This window comes from Nomascus leucogenys, chromosome 4 (genome assembly GCF_006542625.1).
Source record: "Nomascus leucogenys isolate Asia chromosome 4, Asia_NLE_v1, whole genome shotgun sequence".
NCBI classification, from domain to species: Eukaryota; Metazoa; Chordata; class Mammalia; order Primates; family Hylobatidae; genus Nomascus; species Nomascus leucogenys.
In genome coordinates, this window is record NC_044384.1 from 30823938 (window position 1) to 30849692 (window position 25755).

General features: G+C 53.1%; 1 protein-coding gene across 9 annotated transcripts in view; it reads right to left on the reverse strand.

The window, feature by feature from the left end:
- Positions 1-14301: 14301 nt before the first annotated feature.
- CTIF (cap binding complex dependent translation initiation factor) overlaps positions 14302-25755 on the reverse strand; it is a 330607-nt gene continuing 319153 nt past the window's right edge. For all 9 annotated transcript variants that reach the window (XM_003267572.4, XM_003267571.4, XM_030810474.1 and 6 more), the window contains 2 exons: positions 19867-19920; positions 14302-18148 (listed from right to left, as the gene is read on the reverse strand). In XM_003267572.4, coding sequence (XP_003267620.1) covers positions 17933-18148; positions 19867-19920 — 270 coding nt within the window. In that variant the 3' untranslated portion in view covers positions 14302-17932. The remainder of the gene's footprint in view (positions 18149-19866; positions 19921-25755) is intronic.

Consider the following 25755-nt stretch of genomic DNA (forward strand, 5'->3'; position numbering starts at 1 on the left):
ATATTTGTGTGGCTTCTGGTTCTGAGGCAACCGCCAGGTGAGGCAGGGGTGGCGGGGGTGGGTGTGTGGGAATTCCCAGGCCCCAGCTCAGCACTTTGAAGTGAAGACCCTGAGTCCATGATGGAGGGGGCAGGAAGGCACCACCAGTCCCTCGAAAGGGGACAGGAGGCTGCCAGGGCACCTTCTCCCTGCTCAGGCTGCCCTGGGTGCCCCCAGCCTGAGGATGAGGAGATTCTTGTTTAGTTTCGGAATCAGCAAGTGCAGCTACAAGAACATCCTCTCAGAATCAGAAAGGTCTCTCCTTGTACATATTCTTCCTCACACACAAAATGCTGACAATTTTTTTTTCTTAGACACACACTCTTAAAAACACGAGCACTCTCTTCTCACACACACCAAATTCTCTCTCGTGTGTACATTTGTTTTCTCTTTCTCTCACACACAGGCTCACACCCGTTCATGACCACGTTCAGGGGGCTCCTGCAGACCTTGGCCTCTGCATCCACCTCAGGGTTCATGAGGTGACCGGGTGGCTTCCTGGCTCTGCCTTTCTTGGTATTGTTCCCCATTGGTCAGCCCTGACAAGGTCACTTCATACACAGAGTGTGGCAGACCTTGCTGGCCTCGCCCACCCCGCTGCGCTGTGAGCCACTGTCCTGCCCCTTCATCCCACAGGTCCCCTGACCTAGCCTGGCCCTGGGTGCAGCCTTCGACAGGGAGTCAGGGGCCAGACCCCCCTTGTCCCCCGACCCCCAGTTCAGTTCAATAATTCTGTCTCAGAACTTAGAGCAGTTTAAGAAGGAGAAAATGTTTAAGAAAAGTCAAGAAAACCAAATTATAATTTTATGTCCAGCTGTGACATGACTCACTTAGTGCACATCCTCCAACCCCCAGACCAGAAGCCTCCCCTGAGCCCACCATGGCTCCCAGGGGAGGTAGGGGTGACAGGAGTGGGAGGGATTGTGTTCCTGGAAGGTCCTTGATCAGGGTAGTCCCTGAGAGACTCTAATGTTCTCTGGGGCTGAGTGTTCCCTGCTGTGGCTGGGCTCAGGGAAAGCCATATTGCCGTGTGTCTGGACTTGGAGAAGGTCCTGACATGACGCTGCCATGGTTGCCCCATCAGTGCAGCTGGGTCATGGGCAAAGGTGGCCTAAGACAGGATGATATTTAAAATATTTAGGTCTGGGCGCAGTGGCTCACACCCATAATGCCAGCGCTTTGGGAGGCTGAAGTGAGAGGACTGCTTGAGGCCAGGAGTCCAAGACAAGCCTGGGCAACATAGGGAGCCCCCGCCTTTCCAAAAAGCAAACAAACGAAAAATTAGCCCTCAGCACCAACTATGAGAACTGAGCTGGAACAGGACCCCAGAGGCCACCCCCGCCAAGCTGTGCCCGCCTTTAACCCTGTAGTTCCTAGATGTGGGCAGTTGTGGTGAGGTTGGTCCTGGGGGGTAAGAGGGGCAGAGATGGGACAGTGGCTATTTAGCAGTTGCTCCTGAAGAAGCAGCTGTGGGGGACATATGTTGAGATTCTAGCTGAGTTCCTGCCATCAGGGGTATAATTTCAGCAGTTTCCAGATTTTGATAACATGTACACACATGGTTAGCAAGATGCAGAGTGGGCTGCCTTGAGCCCATGTGAGCTTTTGAAACCCTGAGGGGCTAAAGATGAAGAGGGCAGGGGTGGGGATTGGTGGCAGGGGACATGAGAGAGTAACACCAGTGTTTAATATTGACGTAGTTCTCACTGTGTGCCTGATGCCTACTCGGTGACTTCCACATATTACCTCACACGATAATTTAAACAGTGCTGTTGGCCTAGCACTTTGGGAGGCTGAGGTGGGCAGATCACTTGAGGTCAGGAATTCGAGACCAGCCTGGCCAACATGGCGAAACCCCGTCTCCACTAAAAATACAAAAATTAACTGGGCATGGTGGTGGACGACTGTAGTCCCAGCTGCTCGGGAGGCTGAGGCAGGAGAATCACTTGAACCCAGGGGGTAGAGGTTGCAATGAGCAGAGATCGCGCCATTGCACTCTAGTCTGGGCAACAGAGCAAGACTCCATCTCAAAATGAATAAGTAAATAAATAAACAGTGCTGTTGAGATATATTTAAAGCCAAAGTGTACCATGTGCTATGTTTTGATACATGTATGTACCCACGAAATTATCACTACAATTAAGATAACGAACAAACCCATTGCCCCTCAACGTTTCCTCGGAACCCTTGGTAATTTCTCCATCCGGACCCTTCCTTCTGTCCTCAGGCAACCACTGACCTGCTTTCTGATGTTATAGATTCGTTTTCATTTTCTATAACTGTTTACAGAAGTAGCTCATTTAATATTTACAGCGACCCTCTGAAGTGACTACTACTTTTCTTGCCATCATCCCCATTTTACAGATGAGAAAATAGAGGCACAGGGAGGTTAAATGACTTATCTGCAGTCACACCACATGGCCTGGGAGGGGTGGAGGCCAGGTGTGTGGCTTTGGAGCCTGGCCTACTGACCACAACACCGCACTGTCCCTCACTTGGGTGGAGGGACCTGAGCACAGGAGGGTGTCAGAGGCCAGAGGGAAGCAAGGAGGTCCCCTGTTTCAGAGGCCAGAGGGAAGCAAGGAGGTTTTTGGGAGAGGGGTCAGAAAACCTCAGGATGTGAAGCTGGTGAAAGGCGCGTTAGGGGTCACGGCCAGGCTGGGCTTGGCTGTGGTGAGCTGTGGGCAGTAGGCAGTGAACTGGCCTGCAGCCCGAGTCAGGGTCTGGTGATCTTAGCAGGCCTGTGGAGCTTGTTCCCGCCACAGGAAGGGCCAGTGAGGGTGGCTGTCTCCTGCAAGCTTTTCCCTGTCTGTCCCTGGAGGCACCTTTGGTCTGCAGTGGCTTTCTGTCCTGTTATGGAGAAAAGCCCTGATGGCCGGCTCTCCCCCTGCAGCCTGGCCTGGGGGCTGCAGCCAAACTGGGAAGGAGTTGCAGTCTGAGGATCCCTCCGGGTTCCCTCTGGCTGGGAAACCCTGGGCAGACCTCGAGCCCTGGACCGAGACACCGTGGTCATGTGGTGCCTCCAGAGCAGCTGGCCAGGGCTGGGCACAGGGCACGACGTCTCCAAGGCTGTCAAAACACCTGCGGAAGACCCCAGATGCTTTCCAAATGCCCCTGCCACAGCAGAGCTTGGATGAGCAAAAGAGGAGGTGGAGCGTCTGAACTTCTCTAGGGGCCACTCAAGGAAGGGGTTTCTGGAGAAGGCCGGTTTGGAGCAAGGCTTTGAGAGGGAGAACTTCAGGCACATGACCAGTGGTTTGGCCAGGATGACACTGGGCTGCCTCTTGCTAACCTCTCTGTGATGACCACCAGTAGTAACTGATAAACCTGAAACAATGAATACTGACAAGAGGGCAGTAATCACTGTGATTTTACATTTGGCTAACTCGTTGCTGCAGAGATGGGGACTAGATGCTAAATAACGGGCAAAGACTGTAAATCACCCCGAAAACTGATCGATCCAGCAGCAGATTGACCCAACTTCCTGGCCCCGGTGCCTGGGTCTCGGGGGCCATCATGAAGGACAGCACTGGGACTCCCAGGGTTGCTCTGGTGCAGGAGTAGAGGTATCCCCACCCCGGGAGACCGGGCCTGGGTTCCAGTACAGCTCTGCCAACTGCTTGCTGTGCTACTCTGGGCTGGTTGCTCGCCCACTCTGGGCTCCTTTTCCTTCAGCTGTGAAATGGCAGGCTCTGATATTCTACCATTCCAAGTCTCCTCTGCCTTACCCACATCCTTAAGATTCCTGGACCCTTTTAGGAAGGGGCCAGCCCCGTCCAGACTCCTAGGAGGGCTCAGGCACGGGGAGGGAATAGAGTAGATGAGGGTCCTACCAAGGCCCCTGCCTGGCCAGTGACAGGAAAGCAGTGGATCATGGCACAGGGAGCGATCTTACTGGAAAGATGAAAGGAAATTGCATCTTTAATAATTCACCGGCCGGTTTGAAGGGAGGCAGGTTGGCGGGGCTGTGGAGCCGCCAGGAGATCCCAGCCTCTGTTCCTGGAAATCATCCGGCTCCAGAGCTTGCCTGAGAGACCCGGGGCCCTCCATCTCCTCCTGGCCCACGGACAGCGGGAGCCAACAGAGTCTAGACCAGGGTGAGAGGTTAAAACACAGCCATCCTGGGAACTCACTAAATTGATATCCCCAGCAAAAAGGGAGCCAAAATAATCGATACAGCAGCAGCCCAGGAAAGTGGCCAAGCTCGGGCCCCAGCCCAGCCCGGTGGAGTCGCTGCAGAAAAGGAGGGCTCGGGCTCTGGCCAACTGCATGGGGCTTTGGCGAGCATACTGGCTTCGGGGGCTCTGCCTGGGGTCACCAGGAATGGAAAGGGACCTGGAGGCAGGCAGGGGTCACCAATGCTGAGTAGCCTGTCCAGCTAGTGGGGTGGGTGCAGGGGCCACACTGCCTGGTGTCCTCCATGGGTCCTCGTTTTGTCCTTCCTTCCTGGTCTCTCTCAGGTGGGAATGTTTTGGCTCATGCTGAAGCATCAGGACCTTCAGCCTGGGAGCCCTGAGTGCCAGATAGAGAAAGAAGCAGCTGAAGCCAGGAAGAAGTGGCCCAGGATACAGATGGAAGGTGCCAAAGACAAAACTAGCTGAAGAGTCAAAAGTTCTGGAGTCCACACATTGTTGGTTTGACTCCCAGCCCAGTTCCTCAGGCAAATCACTCCTGGGCCTGCGGCCGGTCCCTATGAATGGGACCTCAAGGGACATGAAGAGGTGCAAGACCCTGTGCTCCCAGGAGGAGCTTTGCATCTGTAGGCTGTCGTCATTTATAGGCCTTTTCCTCAAAGGCTGTAGATTTGTGGTTGACTCCACTGAAATTTCAAAGCTCTCCTGGGTGGGTTAGCCTGGGTAGAAACTGGATTAGAGGGGAGTGAACTCCATAAAGGAGAACAGACTAGGGGATGGAGAGAATCTGGGGGCCAAAATGGGCTCACACAGAACAACTGTTAAAATCTGTCTCTCCCACGGCTCCCTCCCTTCCTTCCTCCCTCTCCTGCTAATTAACAAAGACAACTCAAGAATTACAGGGAAGGCCAGGCGTGGTGGCTCACACCTATAATCCCAGCACTTTGGGAGGCCAAGGCAGGCGGATCACATGAGGTCAAGAGTTTGAGACCAGCCTGGCTAACATGGTGAAACCCTGTCTCTACTGAAAATACAAAAATTACCCGAGTGTGGTGGCACGTGCCTGTAATCCCAGCTACTTGGGAGGCTGAGGCAGGAGAATCTCTTGAACCCGGGAGGTGGAGGTTGCAGTGAGCTGAGACCTCGCCATTGTACTCCAGCCTGGGCAACAAGAGCGAAACTCTGTCTCTAAATAAATAAATAAATGAATGAATCACAGATAACCCACCTTAAAATCTAACATACCCATCCTTCTTTTACAGATGGGGAAACTGAGGCCCAAAGAACATTTTCATGAGCACCTAGCTGGTTGGGGTTGGAAGCAGGACTAGAATTCTCTGCCGACTCTCAATCCAGTGCCCTTTCCCTGAGTGCAGGGGCCTCCGGTTCCCTTCTGCCCAGCTCTGATGCTGGGAGGCATGGTGTGGCCTCAAGGCCGCACAACTCACCCTGACTCACTGTCTGATCTTGACCCATTCCAGTCCTCTAAGGCTCAGCCTTCCTCCTTGGAAAACTAGGATAAGTCCCATCACCAACCCCAGCCAACCTCAGGGGCCCCTCAGGAGGACCCCAGGGACTAGCACAACTTTAATTCTAGGTCAGCAAAACATTTCTCATCTGGCAGGTCCCATACTTTTGAAAGTCACCGGGGATGAGAAAGCAGGCAAAGATGGTTTCTGAGCAGGTCAATGGGTGGCTTCAAACCCCCATTCATGCAGCAAAGCTCATGCTTTTTGGTATAAAAATGCCCCTCAGGCCCTCACTCAGGGCCTATTTCCTCTTACTTGGCAAATAGTTTGGGTAAGTTTGGTGGTCTAGTTTCTCAGGCCACAACAGGTATACTGATAATAGTAAGAAGAATTTTATGATAACAGAGAAGGGAGAACAATTGTAAAATGCAGATCCAGTAATTAAAAAAGCAAGGCAGACGGGGCTACATTGACAATCCCGAGGCTAACCCCGTGTTGCAGTCTGGTCTACTCATTAGCCTTGTCAGGACCTGAGTCACCAAGGAAGTCAACACACGCTAACTTCTGAGAAATTTGGGATGTGGAGGATCCCCCGTGGAAAGATTGCTACCAAAAAATGAAAATAAGAAGTTTTGCTGTTTAAAGAGGTAGATTACAGCTTGTAGCTGTAATCTTATTCCTGCCTCTCTCTGTGGACGTATCTGATTCATCACTATGTGGGAGACACCGAATGTGAGCACAGGTCAGCAGCAGGGCCTTGGCAGCAGAGGGGACCCTGTGAGAATCTTGCCCTCTTTCTAGTGCTGTGACCTGGGCCATGTTGGCTTCTCTCAAACCCAGGCCAAGTCCTCCCTTGTGTAAGATGGAAAAGGTCCCGCCTCGGGCGTGGTGTGAGGAGATGAGGGCGCTTAGGTGGGTGCCTGGTTCAAGGTGTGCCCGTGGTGTTAGCTGTACCTCTGTGACCTTGGGCGAGTCCCTTCCCTGTAAGGGCCTCAGTGTCCTCATCTGTAAAATGAGAGGGTGGCTTTAAACTGCCTTCCACATCCTGGTATCCTGGAGTATTTGGAGGGGCCACTGGGGAAAAGCGATGGAGGAACTTCTGGGGAGGGGCAGCAGGTGCAATTGCAGGAAGGAGGTGTCGCCGGCATCCCCATTGCTTCTGTAGAACCCAGGAGGGTGAGGGGTCTGTGGGGTCACATTCTGACCCACGCCCTGCACCATAAAGGGGAGATTCTTCCAACACCTTTGCTGAGGGGGCTGCAGCATTGCTGGAACTCATCAAGGGCATAGGGTGTGGGGCTTTGCTCCCTTAGGAGGTGGCCTCCTCCACCGTTGGGCGGCTCTGGTTTCCAGAACATCGTCCTTGTGTGGACCCGGCCTGAACCCCAGATCTCTTCTTCTGAGCCTCCGAGCAGGTGCCTCAAGCTGAGGGCATCCCTTGACCCCCCCCCAGGAATATTTTCCTCGGCTCAGTCTGTCCAGACCTTTCCCTCCCTAACTAAGGGATAGGCCAGAGTTCTCGAAGGAAGGGCCTTCGTGAGCAGAGGCCAGCTGTGCCTGCCCACTGGGGACCACCAGCCCGTTCTCTGCCATTGCAGACCCCATGTCGGCCCCCACTCCCAGGGGCAGGTGAAGGCTTGGCCACTGAGACTGGCTCTAGGACGTGGCACCCTCACAGCTCGGCCTCCCAGCTCTCCCTGCACAGAGGCCACTCAGCCTGGGAGGCTTGCAAAGTGCAGCACAAATTCACACACCCCACATCACACACACCCACACACACACCCACACACGCACCACACGCATACCACACTAATTCTCCATTCTCACACCATGTACACACAACACAACCCTCTCCAACCACACATACCCCGCTCCCTGCACGTGTGTGTATATACCACATCCCACACCCCCACACAACACAGTCACACTCCACACCCAGAGAGTCTCACACACAGTGCCCAGGTTGTGGCCTACACAAGGGTGCCCAGCTGTGGGTCCGAGGCAGCTCCCAGGGTTCTGGGGCAGGGCTGGGCCCCTGGAGGGAGGAAGGGCACCTCCTAACTGGCATGAAAGTGCCCTCTGCACTGGCTAAGACTCTGGCACCCATGACCACAGAGCACTCCCCACCTACCTCCAGGCTTCTCTAGACAGTGAGACATCAGGCCCCTGAGGAACCCCAGCCCTCCCCACTGGAAGGGCCTGCCCGTGCCCCACCCCCTATTCCTCCCTGGCACACCTCGAGTATGTGGCTCCAGGCACAGCTGGCTCTTCCCTCTCCAAGCCCCTCAGTCTCTTAGTACTTGGACCATTCCCTTCATCCCCCGCATGCTTATGGGGCACCTGCTGGGGCCAGGCCCTGGCTCAGTGCTGGGGAGACAGAGGGGACGAAGTCATGCTCATCCTCAGCAGGCATCTGCCGTCTACACACCAATGGCCCTGGCCAGGGAGCAGGACTGTGGCAGAACATCCCTGGCAACTGCAAGAGCCCAGAGGGGTGATCTGTAACCCTGACTAGGGAGCAGTCAGGGAGAGCTTCCTGAAAGAGGTGGCAGTAGACAAAGGCACACGCTTTCTAACTGCTGTGACTCACTGCATGCTGAGCTCTGCCCCCTCTCACCAGAAAGGGAGGCCGTGGTGTGGATCAGAGACAGCCCATCTGCAGACCTGTGATCAGGAACAGTGAACCTCTGTGTTGCAGTTCCTGAGATTTGGGGCTTGTTAGTCACACAGTGACATGGCAGTAGCTAGGCGACATGGACCCTGAGCCCCCTTTCCAATCTGGTGATACACCTCATGAGTTACTGTCCCTCCCCACCTGCTCAGCCTCAGCACTTCTCCTTTTCATCTAAACTGCACCCGGCTGAGCCTGGCCCTGGCTGAACAGGACTGCACTGATGACGTGCCTGGGCCATGAGCCTCCCTCCCACCCATTTTGTTTGCCTTTGAGATGCCTTTGTGTCCTTGTATGTTCTGCTGGGTCAGCAGGAGATTCAAGAGCCCTGACCTGAGCTCCCTGCACATTTCTGGGAACTGGAGGTGACGGAGTGGGCCAGGTGCCTTGTGTCTGATGTGTAGGTGGCATGATGTCAGGAATGGGGCAGAAAAAGTCTTCCAGACTCCCAAGACACACTGAGTACCATTGAGCATAGATGGCTATTAGGGGCCTGTCTCTAGCACAGGGAGAAGGAGGCTGTGGCCCCTCCGAGAGGCCTCCTTTCAGTTCAGCTCCTAAGGATGGTCTTCCAGAAGCTCTCTTCACAATCTTTCACTTACCCAAGAAACATCAACATTTGCCCCCGAATGACACAGAATCACACTGGTGGTTACTCAGGCTGACACAGCGTTTACACGGATTTGAAACTCTGTAGGTGTGACTGCTGGTTGCAGAACTCTCCACTGAGTGCTGAAACATTCTAAGCCACAAAAAGTAAGATTTTAGAGTGTGCAGAATTGCAAGGGTCTGTGTATGCATACGAGTATTTTTAAAATTGGCTTCTCACCTCTTGTTATTTGGGGGAAATGCTATAGAATAAGTCTCTTTTCACCTTGCTAGCCTGTCTCGGTTCCCACTGGAAGTTTTCCTCTTTAGGCCTCAGTGGGTATTTGAGTTTCACCTGATTTGTTCTGGGAAGGGAGGGGAATGGTGGTCCTTCCTCTCTGGGGCTGGAAAGTGAGGCTTTGTCAAGCCCTGAATGGTCCGCATTGGAAGGCCTGGGCCAGGTGTTGGCTCTCTGTAGCACAGCAGATGCCACAGGCAGGGACCCTGCACCTGGACCCACCCAGAGTTGGGCTGGGCCTATGAGAGGTTGTCTGTTGTCTGGGAATTCCAGCTCCCAGGAGACTGACCATGCCAAGGTGGTTAAGGCATTGTCTCCTTTGCTTATTTCCTTATAGCACCCCCAGCACAAGGTGGGACCCAAGTGGGGGTTCACTTGAAAGACCTGGGCACAGGTGACGAGACTAGGAGACGGAGCATCACCCTTGAACCATCTCTGCTTCAGGTCAGCTGTGGGATCCTGGCCATACTATTATTATTATTATTTTTCGAGATTAAGTCTTGCTCTGTCACCCAGGGTGGAGGGCAATGGCACGGTCTTGGCTCACTGCAATCTCTGCCTCCTGGGTTCAAGTGATTTCTCCTGTCTCAGCCTCTCGAGTAGCTGGGATTACAGGCTGCGCCACCATGCCCGGCTAATTGTTTTGTATTTTTATAGAGATGGGGTTTCACCATGTTGGCCAGGCTGGTCTTGAACTCCTGACCTGAAGTGATCCACCCACCTTGGCCTCCCAAAGTGTTGGGATTACAGGCATGAGCCACCATGCCTGGCCTCCTGGCCATATTGTTTATTATATTTTTTTAGAGACAGGTCTTGCTTTGTCATCCAGCCTGGAGTGCAGTGGTGCGACCACAGCTCATGCAGCCTTGATTTCCTGGGCTCGAGTGATCCTCCTGCCTCAGCCCCCTGAGTAGCTGGGACTACAGGTGCGTGCCATTACGACCAGCTAGTTAAAAAAATATATTTTTTTGTAGAGATGGGGTCTTGTCATGTTGCTCAAGCTGGTCTCAAACTCCTGGGCTCAAGTGATCCTCCTGCCTTAGCTTCACGACGTGCTGGGATTACAGGTTTGAGCCACCGTGCCTGGCGTGGCCATATTGTAAGGCTTCATCTGTAACGTGGGACTGATTCCACCTACGGAATGGATGCCCCCATGGGTTGCAGGAGACTCAGGACTCTGCCTGGGAGCCAGGGGATGGCCAGTGAATGGGGACGCTGAAGATGGAGACCAGTTAGAATTATGGGACACTGAGCAGGAAGCACAGACCTGCATTCCACAGGCCTGGATCAGGGGACTCAGGCACAAAGGTGGCCTGGGTCCTCAGCCTGGTCCCCATACCTACCCACCAGTCCCATCTTAGGACTAAGAAGGCAGCAATTCAAGGCCTGGTCTTTGTGCCTACAGGTCCCATGACATGGGATTGTTACTCTGCTTCTGTGAGCCTGTCTCCCTTCTTTACAATGGTGTCAAAAACATGTCACCTGGCAGCGCTGTCGTAAGGATCAAACATAGTCATATGTTTAAAGACTATAAAGCCCCATTCAAACCTATGGGATGGCTCTGTAAGCCTCAGTTTCTCCAGATTTGAAATGGATATAAGAATTGTATTTACTTCCTTCACAGGGCTCTGGTGAGACCATAACCAGATAATGTGTGCTAAAGGGCTGCAGAGGGGAGAAAGTGCTGTGTGATGAATCGGGCTCTCAGAGGCCGGCCTCCTTAGCGCGGCAAACACAGCTGCTCTGGCTGGTGCTCGGAGCTGTCTGGCTGGCAGCCAGTCCAGGGCAGAGGCAGCTACTGCATCTGCTTCCAGCACGGGCCAACTGCTTCCTTGGAAGACTGCTTTTGAACCACTCCCCCTCCCCAGCCCTGAGTCACCCAGAGATCAGGCGGGCAACAGAGAAAGGTGGGACTCCCAGCTCAGACGACACTCAGGTAGGGCCAATACACCTGTTAGGCATATACAAAGGGTGCTGCTATGGACGGAATGTTTTTGTGTCCCCCTAAATGCATATGTTGAAATCTCAATCCCCAATATGATGGTATTAGGAGGTGCCTTTGGGAGGTGAGGAGGTCAGAGGGATGGAGCCCTTATCAATGGAGTCAGTGCCCTTATAAGAGAGACCCCAGCGAACTCTCTTACTCTCTATCTGCCATGAACATCCAATAAGTTAGCAGTCTGCCACTGGTTAGTAGGCCCTCACCAGACCCTGACTATGCTGGCACCCTGATTTGGGACATCTAACTTCTAGTACTTTGAGAAATAAATATCTGTTGTTCATAAGCCACCAAGTCTATGGTACTTTGTTACAGAGGCCTGAATGGACTAAGACAGGAGCCCACAAAATGTTTTTTAGGGGCCCACAAAATGTTTTAATTTCTTTTAAAATCAGAGGTAAAAAAATGAACTTCTAGGTGGGAGAAAATGTTTTAATAAAAATAATATATTTGTCTCTATTACCAATGTAGTCATAATATTTCCATTTTTTTTTTTAAATGGAAGAAGGGGCCTATGAAGGCAAAAGTACCTAAGGCCCATAGGAGTGAGAATGCAGCCCGAGTCCATGGTATGGATTCTGTTCCACATTCAAGCAATTTGCCAGAGCCCGTGCCCCATGTTGCAGATGTGCCAGCCAGCGTTGTTTCAGCCAAGATGGCAGACCCCAAGATTGCAAAAGAGCACAGCAGCATGGCCTGCTGTCCCCAGACAATAATTCTGCACTACTTATGACAGCTCTCCAGGACCATCATCGTACTGTGTTCCAGGAGCGGTGGATGGTGGCTCTCAACCATCTTTTCTCTTGCACCCATCCAAGGCACAGCACACAGGTACCAGTAAGAAGAGGGGCTCCCTAAGGCCCGAATTCTGAAACTATTGGTGTGTATGTGTGTCCTGTTTTAGTATGTAGTCTGAAAATGTTCCCAGGCAATCTGGGTATTGACCCTGATGCTTGATATGTCCCCCTCTCAGGGTCCCCCTCACTGGCCTGGGGGAAACTGGGATCCAGCAACACACACTGCACATATGATAATGGGTCCTTTTATAGAACAGCACCAAATTCTGCACCATCGCTCCTTCTACCCACTCCACTGAAATCTCCTGATCTGAGGTATTGCATCGTGGTCCTGGTTTCCACCGATGAAGTGGGAAGCCCATGTGGCCTGCCCGCAGCCTGCCAAGTCCCAGGGGCAGCTGGCTGCTCCTTTTGTCTGGCTGGTGCGACTAGCTGGCTCCCTGGGGCGCTGCAGGGACGAGGAGTCTGAAGGACCTGCTCACTTTCTGGGCTCACCCTCGCCTTGGCTCTTCTGATGATCAGCCTTTGGCTCATCTGTAAAATGGGAATCGAAAACACTCATCTGCCTACTTCACGTGACCAGCTGAGACCGTGTAAGGAAGCCGCTGCGGAACTGCAGGAATGAGGGAGACCGGTAACGGTAAGGCAGGACCACTTCTTTCCCATTTCAACTACTCAACCCTTTATTTTTCTGCTATCTTTGCCTTGGTCCTTAAAAGCCCTTGTAAGTTGTGCTGTGAGCATCCCGGTACAAATGTAAACCACTGTAAAATGACAAGAGAATGCCTACCAGCAGAAAGAGAGTGGTGAAATCAGGATTGAAACGTATTATTTCGATGCTGTGTCTCGTAGTATTCAGTAACTTAGGGCCTTCTGGAAGCAGGACTAAACCATCCAGGAAAATCTCCTTTCTCTTTTGCAGGGTTTGATAAGGCTCTCTGTTCCTCATCGTCACCCTACCTTTCATCTTGACCTCCAATGTCTGCTTCTACTGCTTTGCATTTTTATAAAAATAAATTTGGGCCCGGCACAGTGGCTCATGCCTGTAATCCCAACACCCTGGGAGGCCGAGGTGGGTGGATCACTTGAGGTCAGGAGTTTGGGACCAGCCTGGCCAACATGGCGAAAACTTGTCTCTACTAAAAATACAAAAATTAGGGCTGGGAGTGGTGGCTCATGCCTGTAATCCCAGCACTTTCGGAGGCCAAGGCAGGCAGATTGCCTGAGCTCAGGAGTTCAAGACTGGCCTGGGCAACATGGTGGAATCCCCGCCTCTACTAAAATACAAAAAAATTAGCCAGGCATGGTGGTGTGTGCCTGTAATCCCAGCTACTAGGGAGGCTGAGGCAGGAGAATTGCTTGAACCCGGGAAGCAGAGGTTGCAATGAGCTGAGATCGTGCCATTGCACTCCAGGCTGGGTGACAGAGCGAGAGTCCATCTCAAAAAAAAAAAAAAAAAAAAATTGGCCCGCCACAGCCTCAATTGTTTGATTAAGATGTTATCTCTCTCAACCCAGTCTGTGGACTTCTGGCTGTCCCTGTCAGTGTCATGGTGGGTGTGTGACTCAGTGAAGGGCAATGCCCGAATCTCAACATGGCTTCACCTGGCTCCTGGGAGGCCCTGGCCGCCATTGTAGCCAGGCCAGGGAAGGATGAAGGGAGTTGGTGCTCTGGTGCGACCCCTGCAAGGAGCTAAAGGACCTGCAAGTTCTAGCCAGAAAGAATCCCCAAGGAGAGGGGAGCGTTACCAGGAAGCAGTGTCCCCAGTGCCTTGCCATGGCCAGGATTGTGCAAAACAAGAGACATGTCATCACAGGAAAAGAAATCACTGGGCCCTTTGGGGACTCTTTGATGAAAGACTCATTTGACCAACTGGGACTGGACAGCTACTTGCTGTTGACTTGTGGAAGCCACTGGGCCCAAATCTCAGCCCTCTTGAAATGACTCATTGCCAGATGCCACAGTGACATTTCCAGGGAAGGGGTAGGTTTTGGGGGGGTGGTTAAACCAAACCTTTAGTGCAAAAGCCATTTTGTCCAGGGCTGGCTTAATCGTACCACTTTGGATAGGTCATAGTTCCCAGTTTTGGGGGACGTAAGTCTCCTTCACCCATGGTCTCCTGGACCAACTTCTTGCTAAGCCCCCAGATCCTGCCCCTGCTCCCCACAGCAGCTACACTGTGGGGAATCTTCCCCTCAGCTCATCTCCTGGGCCAGCTCCTGGAGGCCCTGCTAGTATAGCTGAGGCACATGAGCCTGGTGAAAAGGTTTCTTCTGCTGAACACACAAAGAGCACAGACTCTGGGCATTTTGTTTTTGGTGGTGTTTATTTTTTTAAACCCACTTGTAATTTGGGTTCAGCTGGAAAGCAGGACATACCGACGGAGGGAGGGTGGTCGCGCTAGCGGGGTTCCGCGGCAGCTTTGGCGGGAAGCCCCAGGCCCCTGCTCCAGGGAGGTAGGTCCTGTCGCCCGCTCCCAGCCAGCTCAGGGAGGCGGCCAGCCCTTCCGTGCGAGTGTTCCGAGCAGAGGAAAGTTGTCTTTCTCCTGATCTGTGTCCTCAAAGGCCCAGCCAATGGTTTCCCAACACAGTGCCCTGCAGCTGAGGGACACGACTCCCCGGGCAGGCCTGAAAGTCTGTCTGACAAGGAACACGGGCGGGTGTCTGATGCCAGAAAACAGACTGGGACTTGGCTTCTTGGAGGCCCGCGTCTGGGGCACCCCATGGGGCTGCTCTAGTGGCGGCCTGGCTGTCTGGGCCCCCGCCCCTACAGCTGCCCAGGCCTGATCTGTGGTACAGTTCCCACACCCCCCACCCTCATCCCTCGGAGAAAATAAAATAGAATAAAATAACAATCAGAATAAATACCGACTCAGCCAACATTTACATTTACATGGATGGACAGGACGATCCCCAAACGGTGAAGGTTTACAGACTGGTCAAGGAAGGACGAACAGACAGAACGGGGTCTGAGGATGCACACTCCCGTGGAGGGTGGCGGGGCTCCTGGCCTCGTCCGGGTGAGGTTGGGAGCCTCGCTGGGGCTGTGGTCCCAGAGCTTCGGCAAAGCCACCAGGCCTTGGGGAGCAGGGCTGTGGCAAGCAGGCCGCCTTAGAGAAAAACAATGACTAACTCATCCTGACAGGCAGTGGGGAGACTGAGACAGGATCAACATCAGATGGCTGGACCGCCTCTTTCATGCGCCAAGAACCGCGGGCGAGGGGAAAGCAACGCAAGCCTTAGAAATGCAATATCCAGCTCTGCCTCTCATCACATACATTCAGAGGTCAACTCGGACGCGGCCTTCCTCACGCCGCAGAGAGGGGATGGGACTTGGGGAGGGGGCCAGGGGTCTGTGGGGCGTCCACTTCTGCCCTGCAGTTCCTGTCTGAGTAGTCTCCCCTTGGGAAGCTGCCTCAGGGTCTCAAATTTTAGGCTTGACTGTTGTTTCTTTAAAAAAAAAAATAGTCTTAACGTTTTCCTTCTATATCTGAAAAAGGAGCAGCAACCTGCATTTAGAAAAACAGCTTAAAGTGTTCAGATTGGCTAGGAAGCGCTTTCAAGCAGTGGAATAAACTAGGCAAACAGTACGTCTGGAGCCACCGTGACACGACATGTAATTAAAAATATATTTATATATGTATACATATTTATATTTCACTTCTTCACACTCTGGTCCTAACAGCCAAGGGGGAGCTGCCCCTGTGGCCAGACCACCAAGGAGCCCGTTCGGAGGAAGGAGTATTAGGCCCCCAGGTGCCCACAACACAGCCCCCTTCACACAGTGTTTTGGAGCGTCCTGCATGAAGCTTGCTCTGAGCTCACCGTTGGGTCTAGGAGAGCCCACTCCCCTGCCTCCTCCCTGACCTGAGCCCCCCCTCCCAGGTCTCTCCTGTCTTTGGGGGCCTTGCCTCCTTCTAGCGGACGCACCCCACACGCTTCAGGGAGGCAGGGGCCGCTGAAGCACAGGTGGAGGCTGCCTGGCCACGATGGCAAGCTCGCCCTGGGGCCTGCCCTGAGCAGCCCCTCATCAGCCTGGCTCCTCCCTCAAGGCCTCCTACCTGCGGGGCATCTGTGTCCCCAGGCTGGGCTGGGGAGGAAGGGCAGTGAGGGGGAGCTTGAGAAAGTCTGGGAAGAAACCGTGGAGGGAGGAAGAAGGCAGGGTTCAGGGCCAGGGACCAGAGGTGGTGTGCGCTTCTTGGGGGAGACCACTGACCTGTTTCAGGTAAACTTGTGCCCCCCACACCTTGTCGCCAACAGGCTCTTTTTGGAGACAGGCACAGGCTCCACACCTGGGACCAGAGGGCAGGTTGCAGCTGCAAGGAAAGCTGGAGAGAACTGGGGAAGCCTCTCCCCACTCACCACTCTCAGACTCAGAATCAGTCACGAGAACCTTCCCCGCCCATCACCTCCTGGCCAGTCCAATGTGGACCAAGAGGGGCCTCCAACATGACCCAGGGCCTGCCCGGCCTCAATAAAAGATCAAATAAGGAAGTGGCTAGGCTCTGACATCATTTCCGGGGGGCTCATCAAAGTATGTGCTCCAGCCCCCAGAGATGGAGCTATGTGGACACCTGTTCCACCCCACACCTTCCTCTCCAGCCAACAACAGGGCCTGCTCCCTAGGACCAGGGCCTGCCAAGAAACCCCAGTCTTGTTTCCCGGCTAGGAAGCTCCATCTGGTGACCCCGCTGGTCACCTGACTGTCCCTTTCATGACTCAGTGAATTCACCCCTTTCCCAAGAGCTGGGGGAGGGCTGGGCTTCTAGGTCCGAGCTGGGGCGGTGACACAGCGCATTAGCTAAAATCGAGTCCTGGGGAGCCCCCACTACCGTCCTTTTCCCCAGTAAGACCTGCGTGTGGAGCGCGAGACACCATCTAGAATTTTGGTTTTAATTTGCCGTCTCGTTCTGTGCCCTATTTGCCACAAGGCCCCTGGGGCCAGGACCAGGTTTAACTTGGTCCCAGTGGTGACAGTATCAGCCCTTTGAGAAAACAGAGGCGCTGGAAGCCAGTGGCGAGGAACACAGGATTCCAGCAGGGACCCCCGCCGGGGCAGAAGTTTCCAATTACCCTAATTGGCTACTGGCAAGCTGTCTGTGGCTAGAATCCTTCTAGAGGGGGGCTGGGTTTGATCTCCCACTAATCCAGGGGTCCTCAACAGTGCTGACAGTGTGATCACATCACGGGCATTTTCATTGACCAAAGAGACTTCAAAGTAACCGACTTTTGAAAAATAAAACACAATAAACAAAAGAGTGCAAGTGGAACTGCAAACTCCATCTCCCCCCCTGCGCCTGACCCCCTAGGCCTGAGGCTGGGGGGCTGCAGTGAGGAGGACTTGGAGGTGGGAGGTGGAGCGCCAGCTCTGCCATGGCTGACAAAGGCCGTCAATTACGGGCGGCTGGTGGGGACCGTGCCTGCCTTTGTCCTCCCGGACATCTGCTACACGTCGCCTGCTGCCAGTTGGCGACTGCGGCTGACAGCATGCGGGAACAATGCGAGCCCGTCTCCGACCCACTTTTTCAGCCTTCCGAGGTCCTTTCTGACCCAAGCGGTGCCCCGGCGTGCGAGGCTGCCAAGGTCTCCGAGGAGTCACAGCGATGAGATCCCTCACACAAAGCTCCGTGGGGGATGGGTCTGATGGGGAGGGGAGAGGCGGGAGTGAGGAAGGGGAGGGCCAGGGCCACCAGGAAAAAGAAACATGCTTCCCTTATTGGTGTGAGCTTGCATGCTCGGGCTGGGGGGCTTGTGCGGGGGCACTCCTCTCAGGGATTTGCTCCCTTCCCCGTCTGGCTCCAGACTGGCCACCGACTCTGCCTGCCCTCCTCCCCATTTCTTTCTCCCGCCAGGGCCACCCCTGTCCTCCCGCCTGTCCATCTGGCCCTGTGCACCAGGGCCCCAGCTGCCCGCGGGCCGCCCGCCAGGCCCCCTGGCTGTCAGGCTGTCAGTTTCTGGATGGTTCTGTTGTAGTACTGCGTGATGGGGGGCGTCAGAGGGTTCCAGCTGTTAGCGTGGAGCTCGATGACCTCTAGGAGCAGCGACCGGGTCAGCATGGACTCCGAGGGGCACAGCATCTTGTCCCGCGCGCTGGCCAGGAGCTCTGTCATCATCTCAGGCAGCTGTTCCTCCAGCAGCCGGCCTGTACTCTGCAGCTGCGGACAGAGATGTGGGGTTAGGATGCAATCAGGCCCCGCAATGGCCCACTGGCCACCCCGATTAGGTGGGCAGGGATAGGAAATAGCTGGGTTGTCTTAAGGACACACAGGCCCAGGCCCCTGTGCCAGGGCTGGAATGAGGACAGGGAGAGTATAAGGTGGAGCAGCCAAGGGTGAGAGCTCACATTTACCAACCAATCTGCCAGCAGGATCCAGAGGGATCAGAATATTGCCTACTGCCTAGGGCTGAAAGAGCTGTCATCAGGAACATGCCTCTTGTCCCTTTTACCCAAGAGCCTCCCTCTTCTAGGAAGCCTTCCCTGACTACATCCGCACCCTCAAATGGCTCCATGATCTGTGCCCCTTGGTGATCAGAGGGCCCTGTGGTCATTTTCACTTGCTGGGGCGTCTCTCTGGCAATGAGCTTAGTCATTATTACATGTGTCCATTGGAACTTGAAAGCAGGGGTGATGCCTCCTGTTTCTCTTGCTCTCCTTTTCTCCTGATCCTGATCCCACCTCCCAGCCCCCAGAAGTGACCTCTGCTTACGCTTGTGACAGGAAGTGGGGGAGAGAAATACAAAGTGGAGAAGAAGGCCAGCCAGAGGCCGTCAGGAGAGCCCTAGATAATCTTGAAAAGCCCACTGGGAAGAAGGAGCCCCTCTTCCTGGACCAGCACACCCTTGGCCAGTGCCCTCCAGGCCCTCTCTATAGAATCTCTGTCCCCATCTCTGTCCCCAGCCTTGTCCCATCCATTTTTCTAGGCTCTGCCTTCTTCACAAAGCCTCCCTTGACCCCCTGAGCCCTCCCTGACCTCTCTCCCCTGACTTTTCAGGGATGTCTCTGTACTTACACTTACTCTATCTACTCTCTGTGTGAGAGCTATTCCTAACCAGACTGGAAGCTGCCTGAGGGCAAGGACCAGGCTTTCTCCTTCTCCCTAATCCCCCCCAATCCCAAGCCCCCTATAGGGTGCCCAGCTGGAGCCCAACAAACAAACTGAGTCCCACAGACCCAAGGCTGCCATCCGGCTCCCAGTGCTTCTGGCCTCTGAGCTCCTCGGTGAGGCCTTTGCAGCCAGGCAGAAGCCACCTGAGTATGCTCATGACAGCTGCCAGACCCAGGTCCTCGTCTGGAAGCCCCTCTCCTGCCTGCATCTCACTCTGACTGACTCTGGACCATCTGCAGAGGGCAAAGATCTGCCCAGGGACTGGGCCAAAGCCAGGCTCTGAAGGGAGAGCCCAGAGGAAGAGTTTCCATGAGCAGGGGCCACAGCTTAGGGACAGGAGTGGCACCTCCCAAGAGGGATGCTTTCGGGTGGGCTGTGCCAGCACTGGATTGCCAAGCATTAGCAAAGCGAAGGGAGATATTTGAGGGCAGAGGTCATCAGGAGATTCTTAAGTCATTTGTGTGGCATGCCTGAGCTGGGGCGCAGGGGGCCTTGGGGGGATGGGGAAGTAGGCAATGCCACCCCTCTGTCTAGGGAATCACTTCTCTCTCCCTTTAGTCAGGGGTGAGCTGCTCTCACCATCAGTGTTCACTCTGGCTTGGGGTGGGTAATTCTGGATGCAGAAGTCCATGCCCACTCCCGAAGCCATTCCCCTACCTTCCCCTGGACTTGTAAACGCCTCCAACAACCTTTGTGCCCCTAGAACTGTTAAGGCATGAGAGATGCACCAGCTCTGAGGTTGGGAATGTCGAAGCCCCAATGCTTACCTCCATAGAGCAGCAAAGGACAGCATCTTCCTTCACATCCTGAGATTGCAAGAGCTGTGGAAGAGAGGGGCAGAGAGCACCACTGAAGGAGACATGCCGGCTACTAGCCCCTGTAGCTCCCTGCAGCCCCCGTCGACCTGCAGCCCCAGCCCTGATGAAGCCTGTAACAAACATCTCCAAGGTTCAGGCTAGAGTGAGAGCCCACGAAAGTCAGAGAGCAGAAAGTCATTTGCGCCAGGTGGCCGTGATTTCTCCGCAGGGTTTGAGCAGCTGGAGGTCAGTGTGATGGTGTGATATGGAGCCCCTGGGCCAGGTCTGAACACCGTGATTCAAGAGGCCATTGAAGAGAAAGCCTGCAGAAGTGAGTGTGCTGGGATCATCCACTGTTAACAACTGGTCAGCAGAAGTCCTCAGGGAAATGAAATTAGCTTAGAGACGTATAATTGGTAACTCCTCTATGGTTGAGGAGGTTCAGCCATTGACTCAGGCGCCCCTGGACCCTGGCCACAGGAGGAAGTCCAGGAGTCAAAGCCCTCTTCTCCACTGACCCAGCGCTGTAGACTTTCAAACCCACAAATCTGTGGACTTACTCAGGGCTGGAACTGTTTCCTAACTAAGGCCATGGCTGGGCTGCTCAGCGCTCAGTCCAGCCATGCTACAGTCCATGCTTCCCCCGACCTGCCTGGCTCATTCTCTGAATCTCTCTGTCTCTTTTAAATTGAGATATCATTCACATAACACAAAATCCACCATTTTAAAGTATATAATGCAGTGCTTTTTAGGATATCCCCAGAATTGTGCAACCATCACCACTATTTAAGTTCTGAACATTTTCATCACTCCCCAGACAAACCCATACCCATTAGCAGCCATTCCCTGTTCCTCCTCACTGCAGCCCCTGGCAACTACCCCCGATTCTCTGTCTCTATGGAGTCGCCCATGCTGGACATTTTACAGAAATGGAATCACAAAATATATGGCCTTTTGTGATTGACTTCTTTCACTTAATATTTTCAGGGTTCATTCATGTTGTAGCATATACCAGTACCTCATTCCTTTTTGTGGCTAAGATTCCATTGTAAGGATATGTCACATTTTGTTTATCCATTCGTCTGTTAATGGACATTTGCGTTGTTTCCACCTTTTAGCTATTAGGAATAGTGCTGCTATGAACCTTCATGTACCAGGCTTTACCTGGATGCATGTTTTCAATTCTCCTGGATATTACATAGGAGTAGAAGTTCTGGGTCATGTGGTAACTCTATGTTCAGCTTTTTGAGTAGCTGCAAGACTGTTTTCCACAATGGCTCCATCATTTTACACTCTCACTAGCAATGCATGAGGGTTCTGGTTTCTCTACAGCCTCACCAATGCTTGCTATGTCCCAGTTTTCTGATTCACTCTCTCTTGAACCCCCAGCAGCACTGGTGTGCTGACACCAAGTGCTTGAAACCCTCTCTGGGCATGGCTTCTGAGAAGCTCACCAAGCGCCACAGACCACTCCTACCACAGCCCCCTTTGCTGGCTAATGCTTTTTCTCTCAGTTCCTAAAACAGGCATTCCTCCAATATTTTCCTCCCCAAATAGTTATCGTCAAGCTTCTGCTCTTCTCAATGCCGTCCCCTCCTGCCATGTTGATCATCACGACTCTCAGGGACCCCACATCTAGCTCGTCTGCACGAACCTCCCCACACTTATTGGGCTTCACTTTCTGGATGACACTATGGCTTTATCATCTTTGCCTCAAGGCAGCTCCCTGTTGCCTCCAGCTCAAAACCTCAGTCATTTTGCTCTCCCCTCACCATCCATAGCCAAGAAGGTACCAGGTTCTGGTAGTTTTCCTCTAAAATGTCTCCAGGACATTTGAGTCCCACTTTTCCAGGTCCCTGGCCTTACTCAAATGTGAGGTTTTGTTGCTTCCCTCATGGGGGATTGTCTTGCTTCCTGACGCGTCATCCTGGTCCCCACTTCCTTCCCCTGCAATTTATCTTGTACACAACTGGCCAGAGTGATCTTCCTAGCATGCCACAGCCCACACTACTGTCTCGCTTAGGAAATGTTGGATACAGAGATGGTTCTGTTGCTGGCAAACTCGAGAGCATCACCTAGTCACGGGGATCCAGGTCAGGCCACAGTTAACTCCTAACCCACAACTCAAGGGAGCCCAGTAACCAACATCTAACTCAATTCACGCAAAGGTGATTCACTACTTTTATGGAGAAGCATTTTGGCACATTTCATCTATAGAAATCCTTGAACTATGTCTAGTAGGTACTCAAATATTGAGTGGAATGTGGAATGAATGAAAACATACTACATGCTGTATAAACCATAAGAACAACCTTTCTACAACTTCCATAACCTCAAAGTCAGTAGAGATCAATCAGACTACAGACTGGGTCTCTCTGATCTCAACACAGTCCTGTTCCAGATGCCAGAGCTCCTTGATCACACTGTAGAGAGATGCCGAGGTGGCACTTTGAAAGCAGCACAGATCTACCAAAACAAAAGAGACAAAGTCACAAGTATCTGCCGAGCACCTGTGCCAGGCCAGCACCATTCACTGCAGAGAACAAGACAGACCAGGCCCTGCTCCAGGGCGGTGGAAATGCAGCTCCCGGGTGGTGGAAATGCAGAAAACAAACCAATAAACATCTCTATCAGATGGCAGTAAGCGCTGTGATGCAAAGCAGCACTTGTGAGGTGATGAATATGTCAATGAGCGTGGTTGAATCACTCCACATTGTATACATATATCAAAACATCACATCATACTGCAATAATGTATACAATTATGACCTATCAATCAAAAATATTATTAATGATAACTTTTTTTAAAAAGTGGCCTGGGTGTAGTGGCTCACGACTGTAGTCCCAGCACTGTGGGAGGCTGAGGTGGGCGGATCACAAGGTCGGGGGGCGGATCATGTGGTCAGGAGTTTGAGACCAGCCTGGCCAACATGGTGAAACCCTATCTCTACCAAAAATACAAAAATTAGCCAGGCATAGTGGCGGGCGCCTATAGTCCCTGCTGCTCAGAGGCTCAGGCAGGAGAATTGTTTGATCCCAGGGCAGGAGGTGGAGGTTGTCATGAGCCAAGATCGTGCCATTGCACTCCAGCCTGGACGACAGAGCAAGACTCTGTCTCAAAAAAAAAAAAAAAAAAAAAAAAAAGTGATGTTGGATAAGGGTGTCAGGAATACTGGTGTAGTGGCCAGGGGTGTCAGGAAGCCAGGCCATGACGCCCAGTTAGCATGGTCTGGGCAGAAGGCTTGGGGTGGGTGGGCCCATGGCCCATGGAGGAGGCCAGTGTCGGAGTGAGGAGCATGTGGGAGAGACTTAGGAGAAGAGGTCAGGGAGGCAGCAAGCCCAGGGCCCATTAGGCAAGACTCCGGGTTTTACTCTGAGCAATGTGAGGGGCCCTGTGAGGGGTCTCATGTTTTTATTTTAGAGACAGAGTCTTGCTCTGTTGCCAAGGTTGAAGTGTAGTGGGTTGATCACAGCTCACTGTAACCTCAAACTCTTAGGCTCATGCAATCCTCTGTCCTCAGCTTCCTGTGTAGATGGGACCACAGGTGCAGGCCATCATGCCCTGCTAATTTTTTTATTTTTTGTAGAGACGGGGTCTCTCTATGTTGCCCAGGCTGATCTTGAACTCCTGGCCTCAAGTGATCCTCCTGCCTTGGCCTCCCAAAGCACTGAGGTTATAGGTGTGAGCCACCATGTTTGGCCTGGTTTATGTCTTAAGGGGACCATTCTGCCTGCTGTAGGAGGGAAGGGCGGACATTGAGGGACCTGGCCAGGCATGGTGGCAGTGTGGCCTAGGGCAGCAGCAGGGGCAGAGAGCAAGAGGGGTCAGGCCTGCATACATTTGCCTCCAGAGTGGATGGGGAAGGTAAGAGCTTGGGGCCAGGGAGAAATAATTTCTACTTCAGGCCCCTCTTTGGCTAAAACCATGCGTTTCCATGACTTCTTCCCAGGCAGGTTAAAGGGCCACACTCCATAGCTGGTGTTTAGACTCCAAATGACTTTGTATCTTTGGGGCTTTCCATCCTCTCTCCATCCTTCAAGGCTGGGTCACTTCCCAGCTGTTCCTGGGACCCTTCCTGACCACCCCAGTCCCTGCCCTCCCTGCTTCTCACTCCCAGGCACTCCTGCTTTCCCCCCCATGCACATTCCACACAAGTTAAGGCATTTTCCAGGGTGAACTGCCAGCTTCTTGAAGTCAGGGACAGGGCCAAATTCATCTCTGCTGCCCTTTAACCCCAAGCAAAGCCCCTGGCAACAGTGGGGATTTGTGAACTGTTGGTCAACATGATTTATGCATTTCTTTTTTGCATTTTTAAAAGGAAGGGTAGAGGGTGAGAAGAGGGTAAAAGATGGCATTTTGAGGGCACATTCTCATTTACTCATTGAGAGCTGGAGCCAAAGTTTTAATCTGGGCATGATATAGTCAAGAAGGAGAGGCAAAATCATGCCCAGCCAGCCCTAGGGACTGGTCATGTTGCTGGCTCAAAATCTGCATCCTGCACATCCTTAATTCTTCCTGTCTCCTGTCATGTTGCATCCATCCACCCAGCCTAGCGGCCCCGCAGCAGGAGCTACGGCATTCACCACAGGAGCTGAGGACCCACGGCAGGCTTGGCTGCAGGTCAAACTAGGGTGCAGGCTCCAGGGCCACAGGAGTGCTTGATTGGCCAGAGCCACTTTCAGGGAACAGACCTCATTCTCCTTGGTAACTTGGTCAGAACTGGCCTGAGAACTGGGTTTGCAGCAGACACATAGAAAAGAAATCATTCTGGGATGAGTGACCAGAGGTGGGCCTTAAACTGCTCAAATGATGAGCAGGTGGAGAGCAACAGTCAACCCAGGGGAGGGAACAGTATGGGCTGCACACGTGACAGGCACTGAGGACCCTCGGGGTCTCGCATCCCACCCACACATTTCCAACTCTGGGCCTCTGCATACTTGTTGCTGGAAATTCTTGGCCACCGCAGATCCACAGACCTCACTCCCTCATCCTATGCAGGGCTCTGCCCAAACATCCCCAGGGCAGACAGGCCTTCCCTGAGCAGCCACCATCCCTCACCTACCTCCCAGCTCACCCCTTTCTGCGGCCCCTGACATATTATGTACTTGTTTGTCTATTGCCCATCTCCCCGCTCTAGAAGGCAAGCTCCACGAGGGTAGGGCGATGTCGGTCCACTGCCCTCCCCAACATCTGGCACACATTGGAAAATATTTGCTAAGAAACATGCTTTGGGAGGCAGGGAGAAACCTCGCCCAGCTGAGAGTCTGCGACAGGAAAGGAAAGTGCTCACCCAGAAAGACTGCTTGCGAGGCCCTCTGGTGCACATACCTTTGAAAAGATAAGAGTGAGGGGGATGTGGATACCTACCCCCTCTCCATACCCCTGTCACCAGAAGGGACATGGCACAGAATTTTTATCGATGTGTCTGAAAACATAGAGTGCTTGTAGAAATACAAGCTGGTATCACTCTATAGATGGCAATTTGGTGATAATCATCAACAATAGAAGTGTCCACACCCTCTGACCCAGCAATATTACTTCTAGGAATTTATCCCACACATATAACCACACACATGCCATACAACACGTGTACACTAGTTGCTATACTATTTTTAGAGCAAAAGATTGAAAGTAACCTGGACCTCTCCCAACAAGGGGACTGGTTAAGTAGTTACAGTATGCCCACATGGGCTACTCTGGGGCAGTGACCCCTCTCCGGCACTGGGGTCTGCGGATCCCCAAGGAGAGCCAAGGGAGGCTTCCACTAGTCTGTGCCTGGGGGACTTTCTTGGGCCACAGGCAAGGGTCTCCCTCGTCTAGAGGACCCAAGAGGCCAGGATACAGACTAGTAAACAGGT